The 11,863-nt window shown below is 38.3% G+C and overlaps 1 protein-coding gene across 2 annotated transcripts; it reads left to right on the forward strand.

Annotated features, from left to right (window-relative positions):
• Positions 1 to 2,439: 2,439 nt before the first annotated feature.
• On the forward strand, positions 2,440 to 6,507 carry LOC147000946 (cathepsin Q-like). 2 transcript variants are annotated; one of them, XM_085830742.1, is made up of 8 exons: positions 2,440 to 2,565; positions 2,841 to 2,963; positions 3,058 to 3,145; positions 3,176 to 3,237; positions 4,105 to 4,329; positions 4,786 to 4,948; positions 5,503 to 5,617; positions 6,408 to 6,507. In XM_085830742.1, the coding sequence occupies exons 1-8, from the start codon at positions 2,440 to 2,442 to the stop codon at positions 6,505 to 6,507; spliced, it is 1,002 nt and encodes a 333-aa protein (XP_085686868.1). The 2 variants fall into 2 exon arrangements, with proteins under 2 accessions (XP_085686868.1, XP_085686867.1); XM_085830741.1 differs by having other exon boundaries at positions 3,058 to 3,237.
• The last annotated feature ends 5,356 nt before the right edge of the window (positions 6,508 to 11,863 follow it).

An 11,863-nucleotide genomic window follows, 5' to 3' on the forward strand; every position in this document is an offset into this window, starting at 1 on the left:
CATCCACAATAGTGTCTGGGGTTTGTTGGTTGTATATGAAATGAATATCTAGTTGGAACAGTCTGAGCTTCCCACTCTGTCTCTGTAACTCCTTCCATTAGGAATTTTATTCCCCCTTCTAAAGAGGATCCAAGTGTCCACACTTTGGTCTTCCTTCTCCTTGAGTTTTATGTGTTTTGCAAATTGTATCTTGGGTATTCCAAGCTTCTGGGCTAATATCCACTTATCATTTTTTTTTTGGTGCTTCTTAGCCATTCCACATTACTCAGGTGAGAACCCTTCTTTTGACATGAAATTTGTCCTGTCTAAAAGAAATGAAGGGACAAAGACAGAGCACAGTCTGAAGGAATCGCCAACCAATAAGCAGCCCAACATGAAAACCAAGCCATGGACAAAGAACAATACCTCACATTAGTAATGATACACTGTTATGCACATAAACAGTAGCTTAGCATAACTGTTCTTTTAGATGTCCTATTCAGAAACTGACTGAAACAGATGTAGATACCCACATCCAAACCGCTGATAGAAGTTAGGTCTCTTATCGAGAGTTGAGGAAAGGATTGAAAGCCCTGAAGAGGATAAGAACCCAATGTAAAGACCAACAGAGTCTACTAACCTGGACCCTAGATAGCATACAATAGATACACATGTGAAATCACAGAGACTGTCACAGCATGCACAAGACAGCTCAAGTCAGACAAAATTCCCAAGATGAAGAAGATGGATAAGTGCCAAGGGTCCCAACACTCGTCAAAAAGTTATTTACACATGATAGCTTTGTTGAGAGGGAAAGCCATATTTCTACAGTGGACAGAGACAATATGTCACAATCTAAAACAGGCTGCATGCTCAGCAGTGCTTACTCAACATCAATAGATTCCAGGGTTTTAGCGATCTTTTCTTTCTCTTTTTAGTAACTGAGTATAAGAGCATGATGTAGTATTGGTAGTGAGAAACAGAGCATCCTGAAGGAATTAAGAGAATGGAAAGGATATGGTAAAAATGAATATGAAGAAAATATCTAATAAAAACTGAAAAAAAACAAAACATATAAAACAAAATAAGATACAACACCACATATATTTTACAGAAAACCCAATCAAGGAAGCAAAAATATCTAATACATTGTGATCCAAGGCCTACAGGAGGGCTATCTACTTTTCTTTGATAAGGTTCACAAATTCCACTTCCTGCTGTCCACAGAGGTAGCCTACAGCTATGTCAAAGGGACAATCAGATTATATCTCAGATGATGCCTGAAGTCCCAGTGCCTAGAGGCTTAATCTAGTCACCCACACAGCCAATCAAAAGTAGGGGCAGGTCCAACCCTACAGATTTATAGCTGAGCCAGTTCCTTGAATCCGACTATCCTCCAACGAGTTGAAGCTGTGGAGTGATCTGAGGCAGTAGTGGTCATCCCAGAAAGGTAAGGCTCTGCCAGTGAATGGCAGAATCGAAAATGGGCTTGGATGGGTGCTTTGGGAGACTCCATGGAGAATCGAGCATATCAAAAAGAAGAAAAATATAGCCTAAGCATCACTAGTCCTCTGTGAAGTTAGAGTGGGGGTGTGTAGAAAATTTAAAGAGAAAGTCAAGTCTTTTTTTGGTCTGAAAGTTTGCTTCTGTCCACAGAGTTGCAGCTGTTTTTCTTTGAAGACATCCCTTGCACTAACCCATAGACATAACTGTTTTCAATTTACAGGTGTATATGCAGTAGCAGGTGGTATGTCCCTATCACGGCCTATGGGAAGTATTGATTTAGAAATCCAGCAAATACAGAATATAAAATCCCATTATTGACTTGCTATCATACTCCATTTTTCACATGACTTTTGATTCCTATTTTTTTTAAGTGACATCATTCTTACATAGGTAGGGAGTAGGAATTTGTTTATATAATCCCATGGGTTATGTGGCAAGAATAGAAAGTTAATAATTCCCACATTCTTTCTAGATAATATTTCACATTGTTTCACTGAAAAAGAGAAGGTTAAAGACATGCCCACCACTTGTTATATATGAGAAAGGCATATGAAGATAGATGGACCCAACTCTTGAGTTCACCTTGAAATTAAAACTCATTACTACTTGATAGAAGTTCTGCTTGGTAGAAATTATAAGTGATATCTTAAAAAACTACTTCCTCCTTGTGCATGGATATCTTTCTAAAACAAGATGGAGTACACCTAAAGTTTACAATGCTAGAATTCTGTGTACAGTATTTTCTTTTTACAATGGGTCTAATAACCACTACTGAGTGACATGGTTCAAAAACATTTTCAAGGATTTCTACGATCTTTGAAAAGTGTTTGGAGTATTAACACAAATTATTTTATTAACCATGAATGGCTTAATTTCTCAGGACATAGTAAGATGACATTTTTAAAACACTGGTACAGACATATCTTCATTTCTCTTTCATACTCAGGTTGAGACATGACTCCTGCTTTCTTTCTGGTTATCCTGTGCTTGGGAATCATGTCAGGTGTTTCAGCATTTGATCCCAGTTTGGATGTCGAATGGAAAGAGTGGATGGGAAGCTTTGAAAAATTATACAGTCTGGTTGGTATTCAAGAAAATGTCCAGAGATTCCCCAGGGTAAAAATGTCTAGGTACATGAGAGATCATGGGTGCTCCACTAAAACCACCACCACCACTGAGAGTTTACCTACTAAGAATCATTGTGAGCAAACGATGTCCAGAGTCTCCTTTCCTCAGTATGTAAAAGTGAGACCATAGTATTCTGATATCTCTTCCTTGGCCTCTTAACACCCACAACAGCAATTCGTGCAGGAATTCAAATATAATGAATTGTTTTCCATTATATGCTCCTTCAGGAGGAAGAAGTACTGAGAAGAGCAATATGGGAAGAAAATGTAAAAAGGATTAAACTGCATAACAGGGAGAATTCCCTAGGGAAGAATACCTACACCATGGGAATAAATGGGTTTACTGACATGGTGAGTGTGGTATGAATTGCTTCACACGGTGTTTTCTTGAATTCTTTACATGAACCCTTTTCTTTAATAATAATTTACATACTTTTCCTTGAAGACTGATGAAGAATTTATGAACACCGTACTTGGTGTTACATTGCCAGTTGACAAAACAAGAAAAAGTATCTGGAAACGTGCACTTGGTAGTCCTTTTCCTAAATCTTGGTATTGGAAAGATGCTTTGCCCAAATTTGTTGATTGGCGAAATGAAGGCTATGTGACTCGTGTGAGGAATCAGGTATGACAGTGTCACATGCCTTTCCTCCTCCTCCTCCTCCTCCTCCTCCTCCTCCTCCTCCTCCTTCTTCCCGTCCTCCTCCTTCTCTTCTTTCTTCTTCTTCTTCTTCTTCTTCTTCTTCTTCTTCTTCTTCTTCTTCTTCTTCTTCTTCTTCTTCTTCTTCTTCTTCTTCTTCTTCTTCTTCATCACCATAATCTTCTTCTGCTCTTCCTCCTTTTGGGATTTTGTTTGTTTGTTTGCTTGCTTGTTTTCTTTGTTTGAGACAGGTTTTCTTGTTTTAAGAACTCTGGCTGACCTGGAATTCATTTGGAGACCAGACTGGCCTTGAATCCACAGAGATCTGCATGTGTCTGCCTCCCAAATTCTAGAATTAAAGGCATGCACCACGCTGCCAGGCTATGCTCATCTTCTTAAACCACATGAATGTCAAAACAGGATATATTTATGCATTCAAATTGAATGTAGAGGGAATTGCAGTTATTTTTTAATGATAGTTTTTTCTTCCTTGAAATTTTTATACATTGTACAGTATATATTGATCTTTGCAATCTGCCACACATATTCTCCAACTTTTAGATTCTCTTCTCACTGTAGAACACATGCCTCCTTCTATTGTCATTAATAACCCATAAAACCAATAGCTCCTGCTCAGGTGTGTGTGTGTGTGTGTGTGTGTGTGTGTGTGTGTGTGTGTGTGTACTGCATCGGGTACATATTAGCTGCATCCAAGTCCTCTAGGAGATTGACCATTTCTTTCTATAGACCTATCAACTGCCAGTTTCCCAATTTCCTTAATTATTAGCTTTTCCAAATTGTTTCTTGAGTTAGTATTTGTTTATGAATGATCATATTTTCTTCTCTTCTTAGAGAAATTGTAATTCTTGTTGGGCTTTTCCTGTGACTGGTGCCATAGAAGGACAAATGTTCAAGAAAACAGGCAAACTGATCCCACTGAGTGTACAGAACCTAGTGGACTGTTCTAGGCCTCAAGGCAATAGAGGCTGTCATTGGGGTAATACATACAATGGATTCCAGTACGTTTTGCACAATGGAGGTCTGGAGGCTCAGGCAACCTACCCTTATGAAGGAAAAGTAAGTGGAATTCCTATGTTGTCATTTCAGCTCAGCTTCTAGTGAGTGACAATTGTAGAGATAGTACACTATCTCAGAGCTCAGATTACATGGTAGAATCTCGTTATTCAATATCCTTGTTGTCATGTATTTTTTGTTTAAGATTTTGGCGTGAAAGTATCAGTATGGCCTTTTGTGTGTGTGTGTGTACATGGAGAATATGGAAACAGTTGTACAGATATTTCACAACTCTGTGACACTTAATTTTCTAAGATTATGAAGACCTATTGGTTGTTATTGAAGATAAAAGAACTTATTTTTAGTTCCTAATCATACAGTAATATTTTACTTCCTGGGATTATATTTAATAATCCTTTTAATTTATTCATTTGCAAAGTGCAGAATGCTGTGGTTCTGACTCTTTTTTCCAGGCTGTAAGTGGAAGTAACTGAGTTTCTACTTCTTTATCTTTTAAAGGAAGGATTATGCAGGTACAATCCTAAAAATTCTGCTGCTAAAATCACAGGATTTGTGGTCCTCCCAGAAAGTGAAGATGTCCTCATGGATGCTGTAGCAACTAAAGGCCCCATTGCTACTGGAGTTCATGTTGCCTCTAGTAGTTTTAGGTTCTATGATAGAGGTTAGTATATTTCCTTCTAGATATGAAGAAAAAAATTGTGATATTCCCTATGCCATGACAAGTTCACAGACCAGCTGTTACTTAAAATATATTATGTGAATGTTTGAGTGTCTGGACTTTACTCATCTCCATATAATATTTCTAAGTACTGAATTTCACCTGATATGAACACCTGTATGATAAACTTTATTGGTTAGCTAAATTTTCAACCCTTCTCACTTTTGTCAAACTTTTATATATTTACTGAGACAGAATATCTGATATCAACTAATAACAAAGCCTTTGGATTAAGTAATTTATGTCCTATAAGTTGAAGTTGACATGAGATTCAAGAAGTCATCTCATATGCTTGTAAACCATGGTTATCAACAAATATCACTATTTTGATTTTTTTTCAGTTTTCTGTGAAAAAATATATATTTAGAACTATTCATAAAACTCATTATTCCATTGTAGTTTATATAATTTCAGGACCTGTGAACATGCTTCCCTATTGCATTGCTCACTGTCATGTATCCTTTGCATCTCATAACAACTTCCATTTTATTTCTCAGGTGTTTATTATGAACCAAATTGCACAAGTTCTGTGAATCATGCAGTTTTGATAGTTGGCTATGGTTATGTGGGAAATGAAACAGATGGCAATAATTACTGGCTGATCAAGAACAGGTATAAATTGCCAAACTTTCTATATTTAAAATTCCCAAGGCTAGAGAGATTGTTTAGTGCTTAAGGGCCTAGATGCCCTAAAAGGGCATTCATGAAGAGAATAAATATTGCACTCAGTATTTTGATACACAGCCTAGAAATGATTGACCCAGTTAAGTTGAACAAAGTTTATTCTTATTTTTTCATGTAAGTGTATGAGGTCTATTTACCTATCTGCATATCTGTGGACACATGTGTGCACCTGCGTAGAGCACTGATTTTAATGTCAATTTTTTCTCAATCATTACACAACTTCCACATTGAGGCAGTGTTTCTGGCTGATCTAGGAATTATTAGTTACTCTAGATAGCCAGCTTGCAACATGTATACCCTCTGTCCATGTTCCAAAACCTTTTATTACAGGCACACTACAACATAAATCTGGCTTGTAAATGGCCTTTGGAGTTGATCTCCACTCATTGAACTCTAAGCTACACTGTATCTCTAAGAACATACTAACAATATATTATTGTGAAATTTCCACTCTTACTCTGGTTTCTAGGATACAAGTTTCATGTCAGTGCCATTACTTTTTCATGCATAAATCATGTTTTTAATTTTATTGCACATATGGGTAGAAAGTCTCATTCTTTGCTGTAGTATTCACATCATGGTTGAGGCACCTCTTGAACTCAGGAGTAGACCTTTAGATTTCTCTGATACTTCTGTTATGTAGGCCTCTTGTTGGTTATTGTAATAAGTCTATCATATGTTATCATTTCTACTTAATGGAAAATATGTTTTCTTTCAGCTGGGGTAGACGATGGGGATTGAGTGGATATATGATGATTGCCAAAGACAGGAACAACCACTGTGCAATTGCTTCATTGGCCCAATACCCTACTGTGTGAGCACCCTGATGTTCACAAGAAAGCATGTGGCATGAGACTCTATTTCCAGAGGAGTGCCATCCACTCCAATGAACAGAATTTATTGAGTATGTTAAACTCTTGAGTCCCACAAAATCCACATTGTAATGTGAATTCTGGGAGCTTTCAAATATTTGACATGAGTATTGTAACTTTTGCTTTCACTACTGAATGCTCATGTTTCCTAAATTAACTTTATTTTCAGTTTTAATGCTTGTGCAAATAAAATCCTTTAAAAAAAGAAAAATTTAAGTATAATTTCTAGTTTCAGTATCTTTTTGTGCAGCTTATTTATGTGGTAGGAAATGTAATTCTTCTAGATGTTGGGAGTGAGTGTTAGTCTGTCATTCAGGAGAAAGGGTGGGTAGATCCTCAGTGATGGATGTTACCTTTCATTGGCTCTTGTTTGATTACAAACTTTTATATATCCACCAGAAACCCTCCCCTAAAAGACTATATGATGATTTCTGAATTGGGCATTTTTTAGCTAACACAAAATCACCCAGTATCAACTCAAGGCCCCTCTGTGCAATGAGAGGTCACCATGGGCTACTTACTGCTTTAAGTTGGGCTCTGCCTCTCCCTTCTTCATGACAACAACCGTGTATTAGGTTCCAATAAGCCCTAAAACTTACTACAGTGGCTCTGCTAAATGCATCAGAGCAGAAACACAAAGACTTTTAAAAAGCCTCAATATATGTTAAAGAGCCCCTTATTGGAAAAATGATGGAATTAATGAAGAGAGAAAAAGCAAAGGAAATGAATAAAATAGTTCAACACTGAAGAGTAAAAATAAAATCAATAAAGAATTCTCAAGCTACAGGTATTCTGGAAATGAAAACTTAAATATTTGAACATGAACCTAAAAGGAAATCTCACCAATAAAAGATTAAGGAGGGAAGAAAAATATTTTTATTAAATTATTTTATTTGCTTACATTCCACAATATTTCAAAGTAAGAATTAATGCAAGTACTTCCCATTTTTTACTACAAAATAAAAACAGAAGGAATATTGCCCATTCACTTAATGAGGTCATAATTATCCTTTTTTAAAAAAGTATAAAAACTCAAGAAAGAAAAATTGTCACACCAATTTCTCCTATGAACATAGAGGCAAAGCATTTGCAAAACAAATGTAAGAATGAGATACATGGCTGTTTCCGCATATGTAAATCAATAAATGTGATCCGTCATCTAAACAAACTGAAAGGCAAAAAGCCATTTGACAATTGAATGCAGAAAAGGGAATTAACAATAATGCAACACCTTTTCAATAAATAAAAAGGATGAAGAAATACAAGAAGAAGAAGAAGAAGAAGAAGAAGAAGAAGAAGAAGAAGAAGAAGAAGAGGGGGAGGGTAAGGGGAGGGGAGGGGAAAAAGGAGGGGTAGGAGAAGGAGGAGGAGAAGGAGAAGGAGGAGGAGGAGGAGGAGAAGAAGAGGGGGAAGTGGAGGAGGAGGGTGGGAGAGGGAGGAGGAGGGAGGGGGATGAGAAGGGGGAGGGGGAGGGGGAGGAGGAGGGAGGGGAGGAGGAGGGAGGGGAGGAGGAGGGAGGGGAGGAGGAGAAGGAGAAGGAGCAGGAGCAGAAGGAGAAGGAGAAGAAGGAGAAGAAACAGATTATGGTTATAAACGGACATCTATCAACTTAATCCACTATATAAACAAACTTAAAGGAAAAAAAAATATGATCCTCTCATTAGATGCTGAAAATCCTTTGACAAAATACAAAGTATTGGAGAGAATAGGAATTCAAGGTCCGTTACTAAATATAATAAAAACAATATACAGCAAGCTAATAGCAAAAATCAAACAAAATGGAGAAAAGGGGGATGGAGGGAGGATTGTGGGAGTGGATGACAAAAGAGGTGGGGCAATGGGAGGGATATGACATGAGTAAAAAAGTTACAACTTGAAATTTGTAGGTAGATGGAAATGGAAAATCATCCTGAGTAAATATCCCCAAACCAGAAAGACAAATATGACAAGTACATATTTATTGTGGATTTTCGCTAAGAAGATGATACTCAGGCTACTATCCATATAACCTAAGAGGGTAGTGTAGTGTAATGTAATGGGATAGGGCTAAATATCCATATGAAGGGAAAATAGCATTTTTAGCTATGGATGGGGGTGAGTGGCCTGGAATAGACAGATCAAATGGGGAGCAAAGATGAGTGGGATATGATTTATACAGAGACAAACAGCTAAAATTGAAGTCTATTTGAGTGGCAGAGTGAAATCCTAATACAGGAGAATCTTCCTCAAATATATAAATATGTGGAAATCATCTAATTGGAAAAGAACAGATCATAGTGAAAACTAGACAGCTTCATCTGTGTTGATATGTTTTTCTTGTGTGTGTGTGGTTTTTTTTTTTTTTTTTTTTTTGGCCTCTTTTACTTCTTTTTGTTTTGTCCTACTTCGATTTTTCTGTAATTAATTTATTTTTAAATCCAGATTTTATTTTATTTTTTAAATTTTTCTATTATATATTTTCTTCATTTACATTTCAGATGCTATCCCAAAAGTCCCCTATACCTTCCCTCCGCCCTGCTCCCTTACCCACTCCCTCCCACTTCTTGGCCCTGGCATTCCCCTGTACTGGGGCATATAAAGTTTGCAAGACCAAGGGGCCTCTCTTTCAAATGATGGCCGACTAGGCCATGTTCTGCTACATATGCAGCTAGAGACACAAGGTGTGTGTGTGGGGGTATTGATTATCTCATATTTTTTTCCACCTATAGGGTTGCAGACCCCTTCAGCTCCTTGGGTACTTTGTCTAGCTCCTCCATTAGGGCCCTGTGTTCCATCCTATAGATGATTGTGAGCATCCACTCTGTATTGGCCAGGCACTGGCAAAGCCTCAAAGGAGACAGCTATATCAGGGTCCTTTCAGCAAAAAAAAAGCTGGCATATGAAATACACTCCAGATTTTATTCACCCCACAGTCCACCCTCTGACTTTTCCACATCCCATACCTTCTCCCCACCCCCTTTCTCCACTAGGATATCCTCACCCCTCACCCCCTACCCTGCCTGACCTCTAAACTCCCTGTCTCCTCATAAACTCCTAAACTCCTAACCTCTTTAAACTCCTCCAGTCTCTTGAGGGTTCGGTGCATCTTCTTTGATGGAACACAGATACAGCAGTCTTCTGCTGTATGTGTTAAAAGGCTCATATCAGCTGGTGTACACTAACTGTTCGGTGGTCCAGTGTTTGAGAGATATCAAGGATCCAAATTGAGAATGCTGGTTCTCATACAGGGTTGCCCTCTTCCTCAGCTTCTTTCAGTCTTTCCCTAATTCAACCACAGGGGTCAGCAGCTTCTGTCAATTGGTTGGGTGCAAATATTTGCATCTGAATCTTTTAGCTGCTTGTTGGGTCTTCAGGAGTAAGGTCATGCTAGGTCCCTTTTAGTGAGCACTCCATAGCCTCAGTAACAATGTCAGGCCTTGGGACCTCCCCTTCAGCTTAATCCCACTTTGGGCCTGTCACAGGACCTTCTTTTCCTCAGGCTCCTCTCCATTTACAGCCTTGTAGTTCTTTCATACAGGAACAATTATGGTCAGAGTTTTGACTGTGGGATGGCAAACTCCCCCTTCATTTGATGCCCTGTCTTCCTCCTGGAGGTGGGCTCTATAAGTTCCCTCTTTCTACTGCCGGGCATTTAATCTAAAGTCCCTCACTTTGAGTCCTGAGTCTTTTACCCCCCAAGTCTCTGTGCATTCTGGACAGTCTTCCCAACCTCCTACCTCCAAAGGTTACCTGCTCCCATTCTTCATGCTGGCCCATAGGGCTTCAGCCCTCTCTCCTCACCCAATACCAGATCAGGTTAGCCTTCCCACCATCCCCCATCCATTTTCCCTCCCAGATCCCTCCCACCCTCTCACTTGTGATCTTTTTCTTTTCCCTCCCAAGTGAGACTGAGGCATCCTCACTTGAGCCCTTTAGCTTGCTGACCTTTTAGAGTTCTGTGGACTGTATCTTGGGTATTCTGTATTTTTTTCTAATATCCACTTGTTAGTGCATACATACCATGAATGTCTTTTTGGGTCTGAGTTACCTCACTCAGGATGATATTTTCTAGTTCCATATATTTGCCTGCAAAACTCAGAATGTCCTCATTCCTCTTATCTGAGAAGTATTCCATTGTGTAAATGAAACATGTCCTCTGTATCCATTCTTCTGTTGTGGGACATCTGCTTTGTTTCCAGCTTCTGGATATCATAAATAAGGCTGCTATGAACATATGAAACACATGCCCCTCTGCCATTATGGGGCATATTTTGGGTATATTCCCAAGAGTGGTACTGTTGGGTCTTCAGGTAGATATATTTCTGATTTCCTGAGGAAAATCAAGATTGATTTCCCAAGTGGTTTTACCAGTTTGTAATCCCACTAGCAATGGAGGAGTATTCTTTCTCTACATCCTCACCAACATGTGTTGTCACCTGAGGTTTTTATCTTAGCCATTCTGAATAGTATAAAGTAAAATCTCAGGGTTGTTTTGACTTGCATTTCTCTGATCACCAAGGACTTTGAACATTTCTTTATGTACTTCTCAGTCATTCGTGATTCCTCTGTTGTGAATTCAAGGTATAGTTCTATAACCCATTTTTTATTGGATTGTTTGGTGTTTTGGTGGTTTGCTTCTTGAGTTCTTTATATGTTTTGTATTATCAGATATGTGGTTAGTGAAGAATTTTTCCCAATACGTAGGTTGCCAATTTTTTCTTATTGACTATGTCCTTTGCCTTACAAATGTACTATGTACTGCCCACTTTCATGAGGTCCCATTTATCAATTCTTGATCTTACAGCATGAGCCATTGGAACTTTCTTTAGGAAATTTTCCCCTGTGCCAAAGAGTTCAAGACTGTTACCTATTTTCTCTTCTATTAGATTCAGTGTGTCTGGTTTTAAGTTTAGGTCCTTGATCCACTTGGACTTGAGCTTTGTGCAAGGTGACAATTATAGGTCTATTTTCATTTCTCTACATACAGACAGACAATTAGACCATATCCATTTATTGAAGATGCTTTCTTTCTTCTAGTGTATGTTTTGGTGTCATTGTCAAAGATCAAGTGTCCTTGTGTGGTTTTATTTCTGGGTTTTCAATTCTATTTCACTGATCACTGGTCTGTCTCTGTACCAGTACCATGCAGTTGTTATCACTAATTGCTCTGTTGTAAAATAGGAGTTCAGTAATGGTGATTCCCCCTGCAGTTCTTTTATTGTTAAGAATTTTTTTTGGCTATACTGGGTTTTTGCCTTTCCAGATGAATTTGAGAATTGGTCTTTCCATGTCTTTGAAGAACTGTGTTGGGATTTTGATGGGG

The sequence above is a fragment of the Mus caroli genome, unplaced genomic scaffold (genome assembly GCF_978045245.1).
Source record: "Mus caroli unplaced genomic scaffold, Mus_caroli_1 scaffold_15, whole genome shotgun sequence".
In the NCBI taxonomy this organism is placed as follows: Eukaryota; Metazoa; Chordata; class Mammalia; order Rodentia; family Muridae; genus Mus; species Mus caroli.